At 33.9% G+C, this 18,375-nt stretch overlaps 1 protein-coding gene across 1 annotated transcript in view; it reads right to left on the bottom strand.

The window, feature by feature from the left end:
• Nucleotides 1-18,375, bottom strand: part of SPATA1 (spermatogenesis associated 1) — a 56,823-nt gene that overhangs the window by 9,788 nt on the left and 28,660 nt on the right. The window contains 6 exon segments of the mRNA XM_042952411.1: nucleotides 1,752-1,877; nucleotides 2,509-2,620; nucleotides 7,123-7,183; nucleotides 7,899-8,010; nucleotides 17,939-18,167; nucleotides 18,263-18,316. Of these exon segments, the coding sequence (XP_042808345.1) occupies nucleotides 1,752-1,877; nucleotides 2,509-2,620; nucleotides 7,123-7,183; nucleotides 7,899-8,010; nucleotides 17,939-18,167; nucleotides 18,263-18,316 (694 nt within the window).

The raw sequence follows: 18,375 nt of genomic DNA, 5'->3' as shown, positions 1-18,375 counted from the left end.
CACTGGCCTTATTTCAGCTCCTTAATACTGCAAGTTCACTTCCATCTCTGGACCTTGACATTTTAGTGTTCCTTCTGTTTGGACTGTTGTTTTTTTTTTTTTTTTTCTCTTATCTCTTTAGATGCCTGCCTCCTTATTAATCACATCTTAATGATATCTCCTCAGTGATGCCTTCTTTGAAAATTCAAGCTAAAACATTTTTTTCTGCCCCATCACTCTTTGCTCTTTTAAAGGGACTTTTGAGCTCTAATCAGGAGCTGATATTGTCTTATTTGTTTACATCTCCTTTCATTAGAAGAAAGCTCCTTAAGGGCAGGGCCATGTTCATCTTGTTTACTGTATCCTCAGCATTTAAAACAATGCAAGGAATTGATGCACATAGTAGGCTCCCTACGTATTTGATAGCTGATACATGCCTTTTATCTTGAAACATTCCTGTTGAAATAGAAAGTAATCATTCTCATTTTAAATGTTTATTTTTGAGAGAGAGCAAGAGAGCACATAAGCAGGGGAGGGGGCAAAAAGAGAAAGAGATACAGAATCCAAAGCAGGCTCCAGGCTCTGAGCTGTCAGCACAGAGTCTGACGCGGGGATTTGAACCCATGAGCCATGAGATCATGACCTAAGCCAAAGTTTGACACTTAACCAACTGAGCCACCTAGGCACCCCTGATACTCTCATTTTATAAACAGAAAAAGGAAGGCACAAAGAGGAGAAATAACTTGTCTACATAAATCACTGATCTGGTATTAGAATCCTGGTCCTGTGATTTCTAGTCCATTACTCAAATTTGTCTGATAAAATCACTTTTAACAGTACGACAAAACTTAGTCATTGCCATCATTTCCAGGATACCACTTAATAAGGTAGAACCTGCAGAAATACCTCCTGACATTGCCTATAACATTCAGTCAGTTCTAACACTGAAGTAATAATTTTGCTGCAAATTGAGAATCCTACAACCAGTTAATTCCATATATACCTTTTATTCATATAATCCTCCAATACCACCCAAAATGCAGTCCTCTCAAATCCTTTAACATCTCTCTACCCTGGCTTGTTTTTCCATTTCTACCTAGTCCTAGTAACACTTGTTTCTAATTCTGTTGCAGGAAAACTACCTATTTTTCTACTTAATTTCTCTTATTCATTCATTCATTTAGTTTGGCAAAACAGACACACGTACCACAAAATTAAGCATGTAGAGAAGACTAAGGGACTCAGGGGATGATTCTAGAGTAATATCTAAGCTGAGATTGAATGATTAGTAGGAACTAGCCAGGTAAACTGGGAAGGGGTGGGTAGAAGGAAAAGGAGATGTAGATGGCAGAGGGAAAGCATGTCTGAAAGTCTACAGCCAAGAGGAGGCACACTTCAGATTTAAGCATATTTAACAGTTTTCGGGGAAGCCTTTCTTGATCTCTTCCATCTAATTTAGGTGTTCTTCTTCTGTACTCCTGTGCATACAATTCTGTAATTCCTTTATCATAGCATCATCAGGATGTATTGTTACTGTTTTCTTATCATTTCCCCAATGGACTATAAGCTCTTTGAGGGCAGAGACAAAATTGTGTCTGCCTATTATCTCCTCAGCCCCTAGAACAGTGGCTAAGTTCAGTAGACAATACATACTTATTTAGTAAATGAATAAAGGAATGTTATAAAAAAATTTGAACTTAAATTTTAAAAAACCTTATGTAAAGTATGTTAATTAATGATAAAATAGTGATAAAAGATGTAATAAATTTTACCGTGACATTGCTTCAACTTGCTTTGTTCAAATAGTTTTTCAACTTTTTTAATTAGTTCTTCTCTAATTCTTTCCAGATATCTTCTTTCTTTCTTTACTTGTTTCAGTTGTTCAATAATCTTCTCTCCTAAAAGATTATAACCCGTCAATGTCCAAAAGCTAAAAGTTGGGAGTGTAAAACTTAAAAGTGCTTAAAATAGCAAGAATAAATTTTACCCGCAAATAATATTACTGATTAAATATATGCAGTAATTAACATATAATTCACATACTTTAAAATAATTTAACATTTTTGTGGTAAAATACACATAATAAAATTTACAGTTTTAACCTCTTTTAAATGTACAGTTCAGTGGCATTATGTACTTTTATGATGCTGTACAACCATCACCACTGTCCATCTCTAGAACTTTTTTATCTTCCGAAATTAAAACTCTGTACCTATTGGACAATAATTCCCCATTAATATTTTTTTATTAAAAAAAATTTTTTTTTTTAAATCTTCATTCACTTTTGAGAGAGAGACAGAGCGCGAGCAGGGGAAGAGCAGAGACACAGCGAGACACAGAATCTGAAGCAGGCTCCAGGCCCTGAGCTGGCAGCACAGAGCCCGACACAGGGCTCGAACTCACGAACTGTGAGATCATGACCTGAGCCGAAGTCGGATGCTCAACCGACTGAGCCACCCAGGTGCCCCTCCATTAATATTTAACTTTACCTCACAGAGTTATTTGTACTTACGGTATCATCATACTTACTTTCAATCTGTAATAAAGAGATATCAGTTATTACTGGAGAAACAGCAGGTTGACAAGGAAGTGAAGGAAAATCAATAAGATCTGGTAGGGTGATGCACTCTTTCTTACCTATCTGTAAGCAAACATGAAAGCCAGTAAGATCTGGTAGAATAACACATTTTTCACCTGTCTGTAAGCATGTGATAATGTACAACAGCAATGCATTTTTTTTTTTTTTTTTACTTATATGGTGACAAAATCCCAAATCTGTATTTATAACTATAGATTCTCTCTTGTGCTTCAACTTCTCTATTCCACTATTACTTGGACATTATACACAGGTACTTCAAACTTAAAAGAAAAAAAAATCCATTATTACTTTGTAAACATGATTTCTTTCCAAGATTTCTTATAACTTTAACATTTTTCTAAGATGACTATTGATTTTTTTTTATCTTGAGCCAATTTTGATAACTTATGTCTGCTTAGAAAATAAGAAAATTAATTGCATTTTCAAAATTTAGCATATATTTTATTGGCTCTGTATTTGTGTTTGTGTCACTTTTATCTTTCTTAACTTTTGTGTTTCTACCCTTTTATGATAAACTACCTCGAGCCTTACCAATGTGGATGTCTCTCCCACCATCACTTCATAGATCTTGAGTTTTCAATTCTGCTAGTTTTTTACCTCTAAGTTATTAGTGTCTCCTTCTATCTTCATTAAGCCCTTACTCCTTTGTTTTACTGTTCTTTTTCTGGTTTTTAATGTTATGTTACATTATTAACTTATAAGTTCAGTCTCCTGCAGAATAATGGCAACCACCTAAATTACAATCTCTCCACATATCCTTCCAATTGCTATAAAAAGAGAGCAAATAATACCCATAACTTATGTCTACAGCATAACTAGGACACAAAATCCGTTAATTTACATATACTTTAATTTGCATATAACTGGGGAAATAAACACCCTAGACCAGCAGAGTGTGCTCAGGAGCCCACCTCCAAGCAGATGTGGACTGCTTAAGCATTAGAGGCCACTATACAAAGATAACACAATAAACATCAACCATGATTTAGTCTGGAAGGAGGGGGCTCCACATGCATAGGAGAAATCCTGAGAGTAAGGATAAAATCTTGTAAATCAGAGCACTTTTGATGAGGAGGCCAAATGAAAGGGGATTATAAAATGTAGGGGGCCTGAGTGGTAATCATGGGAAGACAGCTTTGAAGAGAGGAAAATACTTTGGAAGAGATATTCCCTCAGGGATAGCTGGTAAGAGAAAAGAAGAAAGTGGCCAAGATAACAGCTCTGCTGAATTAAGTTAGTAGAAAAGAATTCAAAGAAAACAGACCCCAAAAGCTCCATTTATTTAAAAATAAATAAATAACTGCATTTCACTATATGAACAGAAGAGGGAGCACCCAACCTAAGAAGCAAAAGAAACCACCAACACAGGGCTCCCTGTTCCTCTATAAAAATAAAAATAAAAAATATATAAAAATAAGTTATTACTTAAACAGAAAAATTAACACAAATAAACATGAACAATATCTACAAATTATTCAAGCATCCACACAAATTTACATTTTAAAAAAACCTTCACAATTGAGAACTAAAACCAAACAGACAGCCATGAAGCAGAGAAAAACTTAAACAATACTTCCAACACAGATTAAATATAAATAAACATTTGCAGATACCACAGACACAATAAATCAAGAATTTTAAAACTCAGAATAAAAATGGAAAAGCAGGAAGATGTGAAATGGAAGTTGGCTAAAGTGAAGAAAGAAATTAAAAAACAAAATTGTCTCAGAAATGAATAAATTAGCAAGTACCCAAGAAGCAACAAATATGACCAAAAATACAGTAAGGATAGTGGAGAATACAAATAAAAGATGCAAATGAAATGAAACATAAAAAAAAAAGTGAAATAGATCAGAGAAAAGATAACGTATATAAAAGGTAAAGAAAAAAATGAAACAATAGATCTGCTACCTAAATTATTTTCTGAAATTATAATTTTAGGAAATGCTCTTGAAATATGTCTGGATTTTCATACTGCAAGGATCCACTGTGTATCCAGAAAAACCTGATCTAGAATTCTGAGCTAAGATTCAGCCCGGTAAAACTAGTACACGTTAAATGAATCCTCTGGCCTTCCAGACAAATATACCCAAGCTAGTTTGCAAAGAAAAGAAAACCAGGCATCACACTTTTTAACAGTAACATATAAAACATCAGTAGAGCAACATTTTGAAGAAACTCAAGGGAAAAAAAGATGTAAGCCAAGGATGTGACATCCAATCAAGCTATTCTTCAGGTATCAAAACTTTAGACAATGATGAACAAATTTTGTAAAGGGCCAGAGAGTAAATAATTTAGGCTTTGTGGGCCACATATTGTCTCTGTCATGATTCTTTTCCTTAAATTCCTTAAAAATGTAAAAAACCAGGGCACTTGGGTGGCTTAGTCAGTTAAGCATCTGACTTCAGCACAGGTCATAATCTCACAGTTCGTGGGTTCAAGCCCTGCATCAGGCTCTGCGTTGACAGCTCAGAGCCTGGAACCTGCTTCAGATTCTGTGTCTCCCTTTCTCTCTGCCCCTCCCCCACTTGTGCTTTCTCTCTCTCAAAAATAAACAAAATAAAATAAAAAAATATTTGTAGGTCCAAGGCCTTACAAAATAGTCTGCAGGCCCTAGTTTGCTGATCTCTGCTCTAGACAAAGTTTTAAATGTGGAAGAAGAGAATATTGTAGCTAGGTGCTTTTTCTAAATTGAACTTAATCCAACCAAGAGATGATTGAAAAGTCTTCTGTAAAAGAACTGGCAGTGTGCTGAACATATTTAATTACAGATCTGAGACTAAAACAAAGGTGAGAGGTTAAGTCTAGAAGTATGGCATATAAATGTTATATGCTCTGACAAAATAGAAGTAACGCAACTTAAAATACATAAGAAAGATTTTTTTGATTGCCCTGAATAGGACAGATCAGTGGATAGTTTTAGAGGTAACAAATGAAAAGCATAAGCATAAATTTTAAAAAACGGGAAAAGAACACTAGTATACTAACATAAATGTATTTCCGTAAACACTAGAACAAAAATACAACCTTCCTAAAACACGAGGAGAGGGGAAACGTACAAATAAACCACATAGTAACTCACAGTAACTGTAACATAAAATGACAAATCTTAAGTCAAACACATCAGTCCTATCAATAACATAAGTTGACATAATTCATCTACTAAATAAAAAATATTTTCACACACTCTCACAAAACAAAACCCAACTCTATCTGGGCTATATGTAAAAGACATATCTAAAACAAAGCAATTCAGAAAGGCTGGGGGGAAAAAGTGTGAAGGAAGATGAGGGTATATCAAATAAATGTATGCAAAAACAAAGTACAGGTTAGTATCTTGATATGCAATAAAGGAGAATTCAGACCAAAAAAAGCACTTAAGGAGTCAAAAAAAGGATACTTCATAGCACAAAAGTGATATTAGTATTCACATAAGAACAACTTTGCGCCAAGTAACACATAGAAATCTAAACAAACCAGAAACCACAGGAGATACAGGGATAAACAGTAACACACTAATAATAGGAGATGCCAATACACCATTGCTATATACGCAATATACGCAGATACCTAGCAAGAGAATGTGGGAAAAAATAAGGATAAGAAATACTAAGCAAGGTATTCAGCAAGGTAGACTATAGGCACAGAGTAGGGGAAGATACTTGCAACATAAATAAGCATCAAATAAATATCTCTAGAGTATATTAAAAACTTACACAAATCAGAAACATATGACAACCCAAAAGAAACACTTGAAAATGCACTTCCAAAAAAAGTTACCAAACTGAAGTCCATAAAAATATTAAAACATGATCAACTTTATGGGTAACCTGGGAAATTAAAATTCAAACCACAAATAGCAGTAAGCATCCACTAGACTGACAAAAATTTTAAAGCATGAAGATAGCATATTTTATTAATATCTAGATTTTATTAAAATCTAGCATATTTTATTAATATCTAATTGTCCTATTACGATAGGACAATTATTGCTGAAGATGGTGTGCCTTTTGCTCTGAAACCCAAGAGCTCTGAGCTGTGATTCGCCTACAGGACATGACGCAGACTGCACTCAGTACTCCAGCACTTGATCAGCTGGACATTAAAACACAAGTGGCAACATTGTTTGCAATGTCTCTCAGATCACCTTGTGAGCCTTCACTTCCTTTGGGCCCAAAGTTGGCGGTCTTTTGGATTACTTGATTCAAAAAAAAAAAGACTGGAGCAGTACATCCAAATGTGGCAAATCTCTCTCCAAATTCCAAAGATGTCCATCAAATGACTCATTCTCAGTGATAAATGGGGCAAGATATAAAAACCTGGCTTTCACTTTAGGACATACCTCAATATGTCCTATCCATACCACAGTATACCCAAAGATTTCACTGAATTGGTAAGCTCCTGAATTTTTTTGAGGCTTACCTCCCATCCTCTCACCTCTAAGATTAGAAAACTTAGACATTTTAAGCTGCAGTTTTGTTTCAGTTTCAGTATAAATATTATGTTGCAATACCCCATTTAAACAAAAAATATTTAAATCATACCTGATTGTTCTCTGTTCTAATGGTATTAACTCTATCATCTTCATTTTTCCAAAGAAACAGACTTAAAGGGAATGACAGATTTGAAAGTCATATTAAAAAATGATTCCATGAATATTAGCTTTTCATATTTTATCTTATTTGACATTCTGTAAACACAAATGTAACATTAAAGCCTCAAAAAGCCTGAGAACATTATATTTCAAGTTCATAAACTACATTTAGTATGAGTACTAGCTAAATTCAAATCACATTATAATATCTATAGCAAAGTAAAATAAAATTTTGGAAACACATTTTGTTTGTAATTCTTTTGTGAATGATTGTTTATAAAATCCCTTCTATTAATTTCAAAAGACTGTATGAAAAACTGTTGCCTTAAGTACTGTAATTCTCCATGAAATGATACCATGTGAAACTCAAGCATACTGATTAGTTTACCCATAACCAAGAATCTAAGTGAGGTAGAACAACTAATTCTAAGAAAGGCAAAGACAAAATTTTCTGTCAGTAGGCTGCCCCTGATGACATAAGAATTATAATAGAAATAAATTTAAGCAATAATTATTCCTCATTATTAAAGATTAGAATCAAGGTAATTTTAATTAAAAATATCCCTAATTTCACTATTTATTTATTATTTATTTATTATTATTAATTTCACTAATTTCACTAATCACTAATTTGTTGTAATTAGAAGTTCTTGTAACAGTACCCTGGTTATCTCATTCTTTATAGTTTAGATTATGACATGTAGAATCAACATCTATACTAGTTACCTTTTTTTGTTTCTTAAATCACTATTTGATTCTTCTGATGATCCTGGCACTTCAGAATTTCCAATTTGATTTTTTCCACTTTGGTTTTCTTTTGGAGTGGCTTTTCCCTCTGCTGATGTTCATGTTCATCCATGGCAAATAAAGTTAATAATATTAAGAAAATAGTAAAATAAAATTTTATACAAATATGTATATATATGGACATACTCTAATCTTGTCCTGTGTCCTTTTCCATGAACTCTACTACACATGATATAAGGCAACAGTTTCCAAAGTAAATTTCATAAAACAGTTTATGTGAAAGGAGAATTCTTTGTGTCAATTCAGTTTGAGGAAAAGAAAGGATTAAGAAACCCTACCAGGAAAACAATCACACACCCCCTTGTAGGATTTCTCTGTTTTTATGTACAATGTGAATCTACAAGATGGGGCTAAGTTAGGTTTTACTTAAACTTAATTGTCTTTAGAAAGCTTTGGCCAAAAGCATCTTTTGAAATTGTATTGAGGAAACTTCTCTGGAAAAGGCTGGTATAAATACAGAGCATATAACGTCATTTGTTATTTCACATACATTTCTATTTATAAAACCTCCCTTCATTTTAACAGAATTTCCCTATATAGGAAAACTATACAATGTCTTTAAAATGTTAACATTAATGTTCTATATGATCTATATGAACAAAAGATCCATGAACCTCACAATATTAATGCAGATATTTTTCCTTTGGATAAATCAAATTTTTTAATTTAGAAAAAATTAATGAGTCATGTTAATATTTGAAAAACCATTTTACAAGAGTTGCCACAGAATTTTGCAACCTGAAGCCTGTACTGGTTTAATTTTAGTCTAGCTGCTATATTTCCCAGCTGGTATATTTGAAATAGTCTTTTAAAGACAATAAACAGGGATTTTCTAAAGGATATATTCAATGCAAAATGAACAAAAACCAGAGGTATCAGCTGCTTAAAAGTTAATAATAAAATACTACTCCCCCCCCCCCCACCAAAGAAAGAAAAAACAATGCAAAATTCAGTAGATTCTAAGTAATTTTGATAGGGATCTGGCACATGTATCTCATTCGTAGTAACAGTCAAGAGCATGATGCACCGCACCATTCATACCTATGCAGTTTAATAACATAAAGAAATCAGGCCTATTCACTTTTGAAAAAAATCATAATAGTGTCTTGAGAGTTACAGTAATATATGCATAAAATGTTATAGATTCACAGAAAAGGATATGATAACTGTGAAACTATGTTTTGAACTATGAGATGTTTGCCTGGCAAAGAAGAGAGCAAGAAGAATTTAAGCAAAGAAAATGGCATTTGCAAAATACACAGTACAAATATATGCAGCATTTTTGGCAATAGTGAAAAGTTCAGTGTGACTCTAGCATGGTGTTGTAAATAAAGCATGGGCTTTAGTCAAACACACAGGAGTTCAAGTCTTGGCACTGTCACAGCAGGTGTGACCTCAGCTAAGTTGTTTTTTTAACCTACGTTTCCTTATCTCTAAAATGGCACGGTGCATGGAAAGCACGCAGCACAGTACCGAATCCTTAGGAGTGTCTCGACTTCAAGTTCTGATTTCTGTTCCACTGCATTTCATATTTTAGATCTTTATCACCTCAATCTATTCTCCATAGTGTCACCTAAGTGGTTTTGCTAGAATTGAAATCCAATCATGTTACTCCTATTAAAACAAAGCGGGAAAGAATACCCACTGGAGAAAAGACAGTCTTTGCAACAAATGGTGTTGGGAACATGCAAAAGATGTAACATGGTACATGGTAACGTGCAAAAGAATGAAACTGGACCACTTTCTTACACCATACACAAAAATCAATTCAAATTGGATGAAAGACCTAAATGTGAGACAAGAGAAACAAACCCTAGAGGAGAACACAGGTAGCAACTTCTTCCGACATGAGCCATAGCAGTAACTTACTAGATACATCTCTGGAGGCAAGGGAAAAATGAACTATTGGGACTTCATGAAGATAAAAAGTTTCTGCACAGCGAAGGAAACAGTCAACAAAACTAAAAGGCAGCCAACAGAATGGGAGAAGATATTTGCAAATGACATATCTTTTTTTAATTAAAAAATGTTTTTAAGCTTTATTTTTGAGAGAGAGAGAGCATGAGTGGGGGAGGAGCAGGGAGAGGGAGACACAGAATGTGAAGCAGGGCTCAAACCCACAAACCACAGGATCATGACCTGAGCTGAAGTCAGATGCTTACCCGACTGAGCCACCCAGGTGCCCCTGCAAATGACATATCTGATGAAGGGTTAGTATCCAAAATGTATAAAGAACTTATCAAATTCAACACTCAAAAAACAAATAATCCAGTTAAGAAATGGGCAGAAGACATGAATAGACATTTTTCCAAAGAAGACAGATGGGTAACAGACACATGAAAAGATGTTCAACATCGCTCATTATCAGGGAAATACAAATCAAAACTACAATGAGACATCATCTCACACTTGTCAGAATGCCTAAAATTAACAACACAGAAACAACAGATGTTTTCGAGGATGCAGAAAAAGGGGACTACTCTGACCCTGTTGATGGGAATGCAAACTGGTGCAGCCAATCTGGAAGGTGGTATAGAGGTTCCTCAAAAAGTTAAAAATAGAACTTCCCTATGATCCAGCAATTGCACCACTAGGTATTTACCCAAATGACACATGCACCTCAATGTTTACTGCAGAATTATCAACAATAGCCAAATTATGGAAAGAGCCCAAATGTCCATCAACTGATGAATAGAGGAAGATGTTGTGGTATATATATACAATGAAATATTACTCAGCCATAAAAAAGAATGAAATTTTGCTATTTGTGATGATATGGTTGGAGCTGGAGTGTATTATGCTAAGAGAAATAAGTCAGAGAAAGACAAATACTGTATGATCTCACTCATATGTGGAATTTAAAAAATGAAACAGATAAACACGGGGGAAAAAAGAGAGAGGCAAACCATAAAACTCTTAACTATGGAGAAGAAACTGAGGGTTACTGGAGGAGTGTTGGGTGGGAAATGGGCTAAAAGGGTGATGGCCATTAAGGAGAGCACTTGTTGTGATGAGCACTGGATGTTATATGTAAGTGATGAATCACTAAATTCTACTCCTGAAACTAATATTACACTATATATTAACTAACTAGAATTTAAATAAAAACTTGAAACAAACGAAGTTAATATGGCTTCCCGCTGCTTAAACATTCCTTAGTTTTGGAACCAAGGCTCTTGCAGTTCAAGTTTCTACCTACTTCTCCAGTTGTACCTCATGGTGCTTCTTCCTCCCCTTTATCCATAAACTATAATAATTATAATAATAATAAGAAGAATAGTATTACTACTAATAATAGCTAAAAGTTACTGAACCAATTACCACATTAAGCAAATCCTGAAAGCCCCATTCATATCATGATCTATGTGAAGGAAGCCTTCTGGAATTAGGCAGTGAACAATCTGCATGGCCAAACATTTGCAACCCTGGGTTTGAAGTATGAATATAAAGGGTTCTCAATGCCATCTTAAAGAACTTGGGCCTTAAGTAGTAATCAACGAGTCTTCCAAAGGTTTTTAAGCAGAGAGATAAATAATCCAGCTTGTAACAACAAGAATGATGCTGACTGCACTCTGCAGAATAGACTGGAAAGCAGATTATAAGCAAGGGGGTTACAATATGGTTTTTAAGGTTCCTTTATATATATATATATATATACACATATATATATGTATAAATACATATACATATGTATATACATATATACACACATATATATATGTATATATACACATATATACATATACATATATATGTGTATATATATATTATATATAATATATATAATATATATACATATATAAAGTCTACAGTAAGGATTATTTCAAAGCTTAAACAACTGGAAGAGTGATGAAACCAAAGAAGTCAAAGTACACTAGTTTGGGGGCAACAGTGGAGTCAAGTATTAAATATGTTAAGGTTGAGGCATGTCAAAAATGTAGAGGTGTTTAGCACAGACCCATGGGAAAGAACAGAAGACAACTAATGGAAAGAAATAGGCACTTCAATATGAAAATGGGTAAAGCATTACTCTTTCCTCCTTCATTAAAGGACTTGTAAAACATACTATGCACATTATTTTAAAAAACTTTTTTTAATGTTTATTTTTGGGAGAGAGAGAGAGAGAGAGAGAGAGAGAGAGAGGCAGAGAGAGAGGGAAACCCAGAATCTGAAGATGGCTCCAGGCTCTGAGCTGTCAGTACAGAGCCTGACGTGGGGCTTGAACTCACAAGCTGTGAGATCATGACCTGAGCCAAAGTTGGGTGCTTAACAGACTGAGCCACCCAGGTGCCCCACTATGCGCATTGTAACTGTCTATATTTGATAATGTAATGTTAGAGTTCAGATATTTTGCATTATCATGCACCACTAAAGAGTAATTTGGTATTTTAAAGAAACTATACAACTACCATCAACAAATGGAAGTGTACATATGGGAAAAAAATTAAGGAACTTTATTCACATCACACATAAAAATTTGTTCCAGGTAGATTAATAAACTGAATTGGAAAAGCAAACCAAGACATGTTTGAAAGACAATACATGACCTCAGGGTAGAAAAGGGATTAAAAAAAAAAGACATAAATAACACTATCCATAAATGAAAATATCAATAAACTTGACTATATTAAAATGTAAGAACTGCAGTTCCATTTGTGCTCAGGATTATAGAAAGATGAAACAATGCTCCCACTGGAACAAGAAGAAAAGGTAAATAATCAATAAAATAATAACTTTTCTTGAATTCATCAGAGAATTATGGTTGTGGGGAATTGAATTCCAATTCTCTCCTAGGAGAAAATGGTTTCATCTTTGGCAGAGCACAGGAGGAAGTGGTAACTGCTATTAAAAGAAATAAGAAAACAGCTAAAATTTTAAGTAATTCTAAAGGCCAGTGTGGGCTACGAGGATAGTTTGGAATCTCTGGGATCTTCAGACACAAAGGGAAGTCAATACTTAATAGCAAATTCCCTTCCAGGTACCTGTATCATATGCTCACATGGAAGACTAGGGGCAGGGCAGGAGACCTGCCAGGAGAGCCATCAGTGGCAAAAAAGTATGACATTCCATCCTTCTCAGTACTCTTCTTTCACACAAAGCAAAAGCCTTAAGCCAATTGGGGAGGAACTGGAAGCTCTTCCTTCTCAGGATCCAGGAAAAAATGTATTGGTCCTCAAGGAGGAACAGAGGCAAAAGCCATCTGCTTTGGAGGAAGAGTAAGTGACTCTCCTTTCAACAATATTAGCTTTGAAAAATCTTACCACTGAGGAAGGAGTGGAAAACCTCATCACCAGTCCTAGGCAAAGCCTGAAGGAAGGGTAGAAGCAAAAGCTGTAAGGATTATCTTGGCCCCAGGATCATGCACTGATCCTGTTTACTGTAGTAAACAAAGCATTGGTTTACTACCACTGGGTTGGGGGAGGGGGAAGAAACTCTCTCCTAAATATAAAAAATCATTTTTCCCTTACTTTAAAATTCTTTAAAAGATAACAGTGTAAAATAAAAATGGTAAAAATGTATTGTGGAGTTATATACAGAAGTAAAATATATGACAACAGCACAAAGGAATTGGGGGAGAAAACAGAAGTAATACTGCTGTAAGGTTCTTAAATTATATATGAAGTTGTATACAATTTGAAAGGAAACTTCAAATTTAAAGGCTCACTGTATATAGTTTAGAGCAAGAGTAGTAAACTTTTCCTTAAAAGGCCATATAATACATTTTTCAGGCTTATGGACCACTGAGTCTTTGTCACATCTCCTCACATCTGTCATTGTAGTATAAAAACAGTCACTGAAAATATGTAAACAAAATGGTATGGCTGTGTTCCAATAAAAGTTTATAAAAAACAATCCATAAGGCATGGCTTAAAATAAAATAAAATAGGGGTGCCTGGTTGGCTTAATCAGTGGAGCATGCAACTCTTGATCTTGGGATTTTGAGTTTGAGCTCCATATTGATATTATAATATTAATATATATTAATAGAGATTAAAAAGTTTAAATCTTAAAAAAATAAGTATAAATATAGATGTTGATGACCTCTACCTTATAGCAACCACTAAAAGTTTTCTTTTTTTAAAAAAAATTTTTTAATGTTTATATTTGAGAGAGAGACAGACAGAGCATGAGCTGGGGAGGGACAGAGAGAGAGACACACACACAGAATCCAAAGCAGGCTCCAGGCTCTGAGCTGTCAGCACAAAGCCCAACACGGGGCTTGAACCCATGAACCACGAGATCATGATCTGAGCTTAAGTCAGACAGTTAAACTGAGCCACCCAGATGCACCTAAAAGTTTTCTTAAAATGAGAAATAACTAATGAGACAACAGTGGAGATAAAATTGAATCACAAAAAACTTCTCAATCAAGAAAGAGGCAAGAAAATGGAAAAATAGAAGATGGAAGAAATGAGACAAATAGAAAATAAATAGCAAGATGGTAGATTTAAGACAAACCACATCAATAATAATTACAATGAATGTAAATGGTCTAAATACCCCTAGTAAAAGATATAGATTGCCAAATTGGACTAAAAAGTAAGATCTAAATACATGCTGTCTATAAGAAACCCACTTTGGATATTCAGTAACAGATAAAACAATGGAGAAAGATATACCATGCAAACACCAATCAAAAAAAAGCTAGAGGGGTGCATGCGTGGCTCAGTTAAGCCTCTGACTCTTGATCTTGGCTCAGGTCATGTTTTCACAGTTCATGGGATCACCCCATCAGTACCAGAGTCTGCTTGGGATTCTCTTTTTTCCTCTCTCTCTGCCCCTCCCTCAATCACATGCACATGCTTTTTCTCTCTCAAAGTAAATAAAAAATAAAAGCTAGAATAATTATATTAATATTAGAGCAATTAACCTTTAAAATAAAAACTATTACCAGAAGTAAAAGAAACATTGTATAATTACATTGGGGTCAGTTTATCAAGAAGACATAATAATCCTAAATGTCACTCATCTAATAACAGCTTCAAATATGTAAAGCAAAACTGATGAAGAGTTGATGTCAACACATTTCTTTGTAATTTTAGAGCATGTTGACAAAATTTAAGAATTCCTTTCATCAAAAGAATCATAAAGAGAATAAAAAGAAGCCACAAACTAAAATCTAGAATGAATTATATACAAACATACAAACACACACACACACACATGCACGCACACATATGGTGGAAAAAACATATATGTATATAAAATGGAGCTATATTTAAAAGAAAGAAAATGGGCAAAACATTTGAATAAAGGCAAATCCAAATGGCCATAAACATATGAAAACATGCTCAACCAAAGGGAACCATTAGAAAAGAAAAGTAAAATATTTGGAATTAAAAATTCAGTGTAAGGATTTAATAGCAGATAAGACACAACTAAAGAGAGAATCAGTAAAATAGATTTGGAAGAAAAATCTGTAGAAATTATCTACAACTTAAAGCAGAGAAACAGGAGACCGAAAATATCTGATAGGATGACAAGTTATGGTTCAATAGGAACTTTCAGACATTGCCAATGGGTACAACCACTCTGGAAAACACATGGGCATTATTTGTAAAGCTGAATATGTGCAAACAATGCCAACGCTAGTTACATTCTCTGAGATCCTCATGGACCTATACATTTAAGAGTCATGTAGAAGAATGTACATATTTGTAATATCCCTAAACTGGCAATAAACCAAATGTCTATCATCAGAACAAATAAATTATGGTATAGTCTTATAATAGAATATTACACAACAATGAAAAAAATAGTATTATATGTGAAACATGACTGAATCTTACAATGTTGAGCAAAAGAAACAAGTCAAAAATAAAATACTTTCAATATGAGTCCATCTAAATTAAATTAAAAACATTCAAAACTAAACTATTGTTAAGAAATACATATTTAGGGGCGCCTGGGTGTCTCAGTTGGTTAAGCGTCCTACTTCAGCTCAGCTCATAATCTTTCAGTCTGTGAGTTCGAGCCCCATGTTGGGGTCTGTGTTGAAAGCTCAGAGCCTGGAGCCTGCTTCAGATCTGTATCTCCCTCTCTCTCTGCCCCTCCTCCACTCACACTCTGTCTCTGTTTCTCAAAAATGAGTAAATGAAGACAATTTAAAAAAAAAATAAATACATATTCAGTTGGTAAAACTATAAATAAAAGCAAGAAAACAATTATCTCAAAAAATCAAAGTAATAGGTTATCGGGGAAGAAATAAGATGTGACAGAGAAAGACACACAAGGTTGGAAAGTGCTTGTAAGAAAAAGAACAACAAAAAATACAGCCTTAGAAACAGCCATTAAACTTCTAAAAAATAACAGGACAAATGCACGAAGTACTTAAAAAAATGTTGCTCCTCAAAAATAAATAAACGTTAAAAAAAAAAAATTAAAAAAAAAATGTTGCTCGCAGCAGTATTCATAATAGCAAAAACACTAACACAGGGTTGGATACATAAATTATACCACAAGGAATTCTATAATGATGTAGATCTATATTTATTTATATGAAATGTTTATGACATATTCTAAAATACAAGAAGAGGCTTTAAGGGTTCATATGTGCCCTCATTTTTAAAAGCCAAAAAATATTTATTATATACAAGAACTGAAAAAAAAAATAACTGAAAGAATATATGCCAGAACACTAACAGAAGCCATCTCTGGATGGTGAAATTATTGTTATCTTCTTTATAGTTACTGTTATATCTAGAACTTTTTAAAATGAGCATATGCTGGCCTCTTATAAAGTATAATTAAACTTTTTGAAGTGAAGCACCAAGATATTAATACCATTTAAAAACTACACTTTCACAAAATTCAAGGGTTAAATATTCTCACCAAAGATTGTTTTGGGTTTTGTGCAAATATCATAATTCAAGAATCTGGCCAGTAGCCCAGGATATGAAATATGACACTACTCACAGCTTTATGTGGGGCAATTGCCTACTTCATCAATCACTTGACCTTGTACTTTTCAGGAATACTGGGATTCCACTCTGAATTTTTTTCCCAGGTATTTTTTCCCTTTAACCTTTTAAGTGATATTATGACTGGAAAGCAATATTTAACACTGTAGTAAGAAGACTCGATCAAGAAGGAAGTAAAGATTCTCACTGAGCATCTTGCTGACATCAAATAATAAAGTAGGTGGGTCTCATCCACATTTCTCATCAGAAATAGTAAAACACATCAGAAGAGTAAATACTAAATGGACCTATGATTAAAGAAGGTGTTAAGTTTGAGTTGTCATTGGATATAGCATAAACTTAGAATATAAGAATGGTTATAATTGAAGATGGAGAAAAATGTTAGTGGTTAAGAACGTCTATATTTTGCAGCTGTAATGGATGTTGCCATTAACTGGGGGGTGGGGGTCATTTCAGTTATAAATATTTAATATATCTGCTTTTCCATCACAGTTTATTTCCCATAGGCATTATTTTTTTCAGTAGGTTCTTAGACAATAGTTCCACCTTTATATATTTGTTTAATTATCTATCACTTTTTAAGAACTGAATTATCAGTAAATTGATGAAAGTAATGAGATAAAAATTTACAATTCTTTGAAATACAAATGTCGCCCAGCATTAAAATTGTTTTGCTTCTGTTTGATACTATTTTCGTGGCTAAGATCCTTCTCACTTATAGTAATAATACCAGGGTTCTATGCAGTAATCACTTCCTTTCTCCTTCAGCCTTAACTATCTGAAACTATTATAAAAGAAGGTAGTGGAGTTTATTTATGTGCTATAAGTATTTTGACTTGATTTTTAACATAGTACTTAAATTGCGTTTTTTTCTCTCACTTGGTGAAACTATTTTTAAAAATCCCCCAATGGACTTGTAGCTTTCCTTTTATACTGCCACATTTGTAAGGCTAGATTTACCCAGAATTTGCTCACCGACCTGACTACTAAAATGTACTATAATAACCTCTTTGTTTTTCCCATTCCAGTTGAAATCACCTTCTTCTCGATTCTTGTTAAGAAGCTCTTTCAAAGTGTTTACTAAAAAACTGGGATCTGTTCCAGGTTCTTCCTTCACCAAAGTTACACTAACTGGTCTGTGGATTATTCCATCAGCCTCAGCAACACCGGTATTAGTCTGCCGCTCATCTAAAGAAACTGTTGATGCTGAATAAATATTTCCTAAGTGATCCATTATAGGAAGCAAATATAATTCTGGCTGAAGAGCCTAAAACACATAGGAAATTTAAAAAAATTAGCTTGTAATTTAAAAAACAGTTAAGTTAAAAAATTAGCATAAGTTCAAAATGTCACATTACATACATATGGAGGAACAAATGACTTGAGTTTCAGTTCTGATTCTTGCTTTGCCTTCACCTAGAAACAAATAAATGAGGAAAAAAATAAAGCTTTTGTATATTTTCAATTATTTTTAG

The sequence above is a fragment of the Panthera leo genome, chromosome C1 (genome assembly GCF_018350215.1).
Source record: "Panthera leo isolate Ple1 chromosome C1, P.leo_Ple1_pat1.1, whole genome shotgun sequence".
NCBI classification, from domain to species: domain Eukaryota; kingdom Metazoa; phylum Chordata; class Mammalia; order Carnivora; family Felidae; genus Panthera; species Panthera leo.
This window is presented reverse-complemented; position numbering and strand designations above follow the sequence as displayed.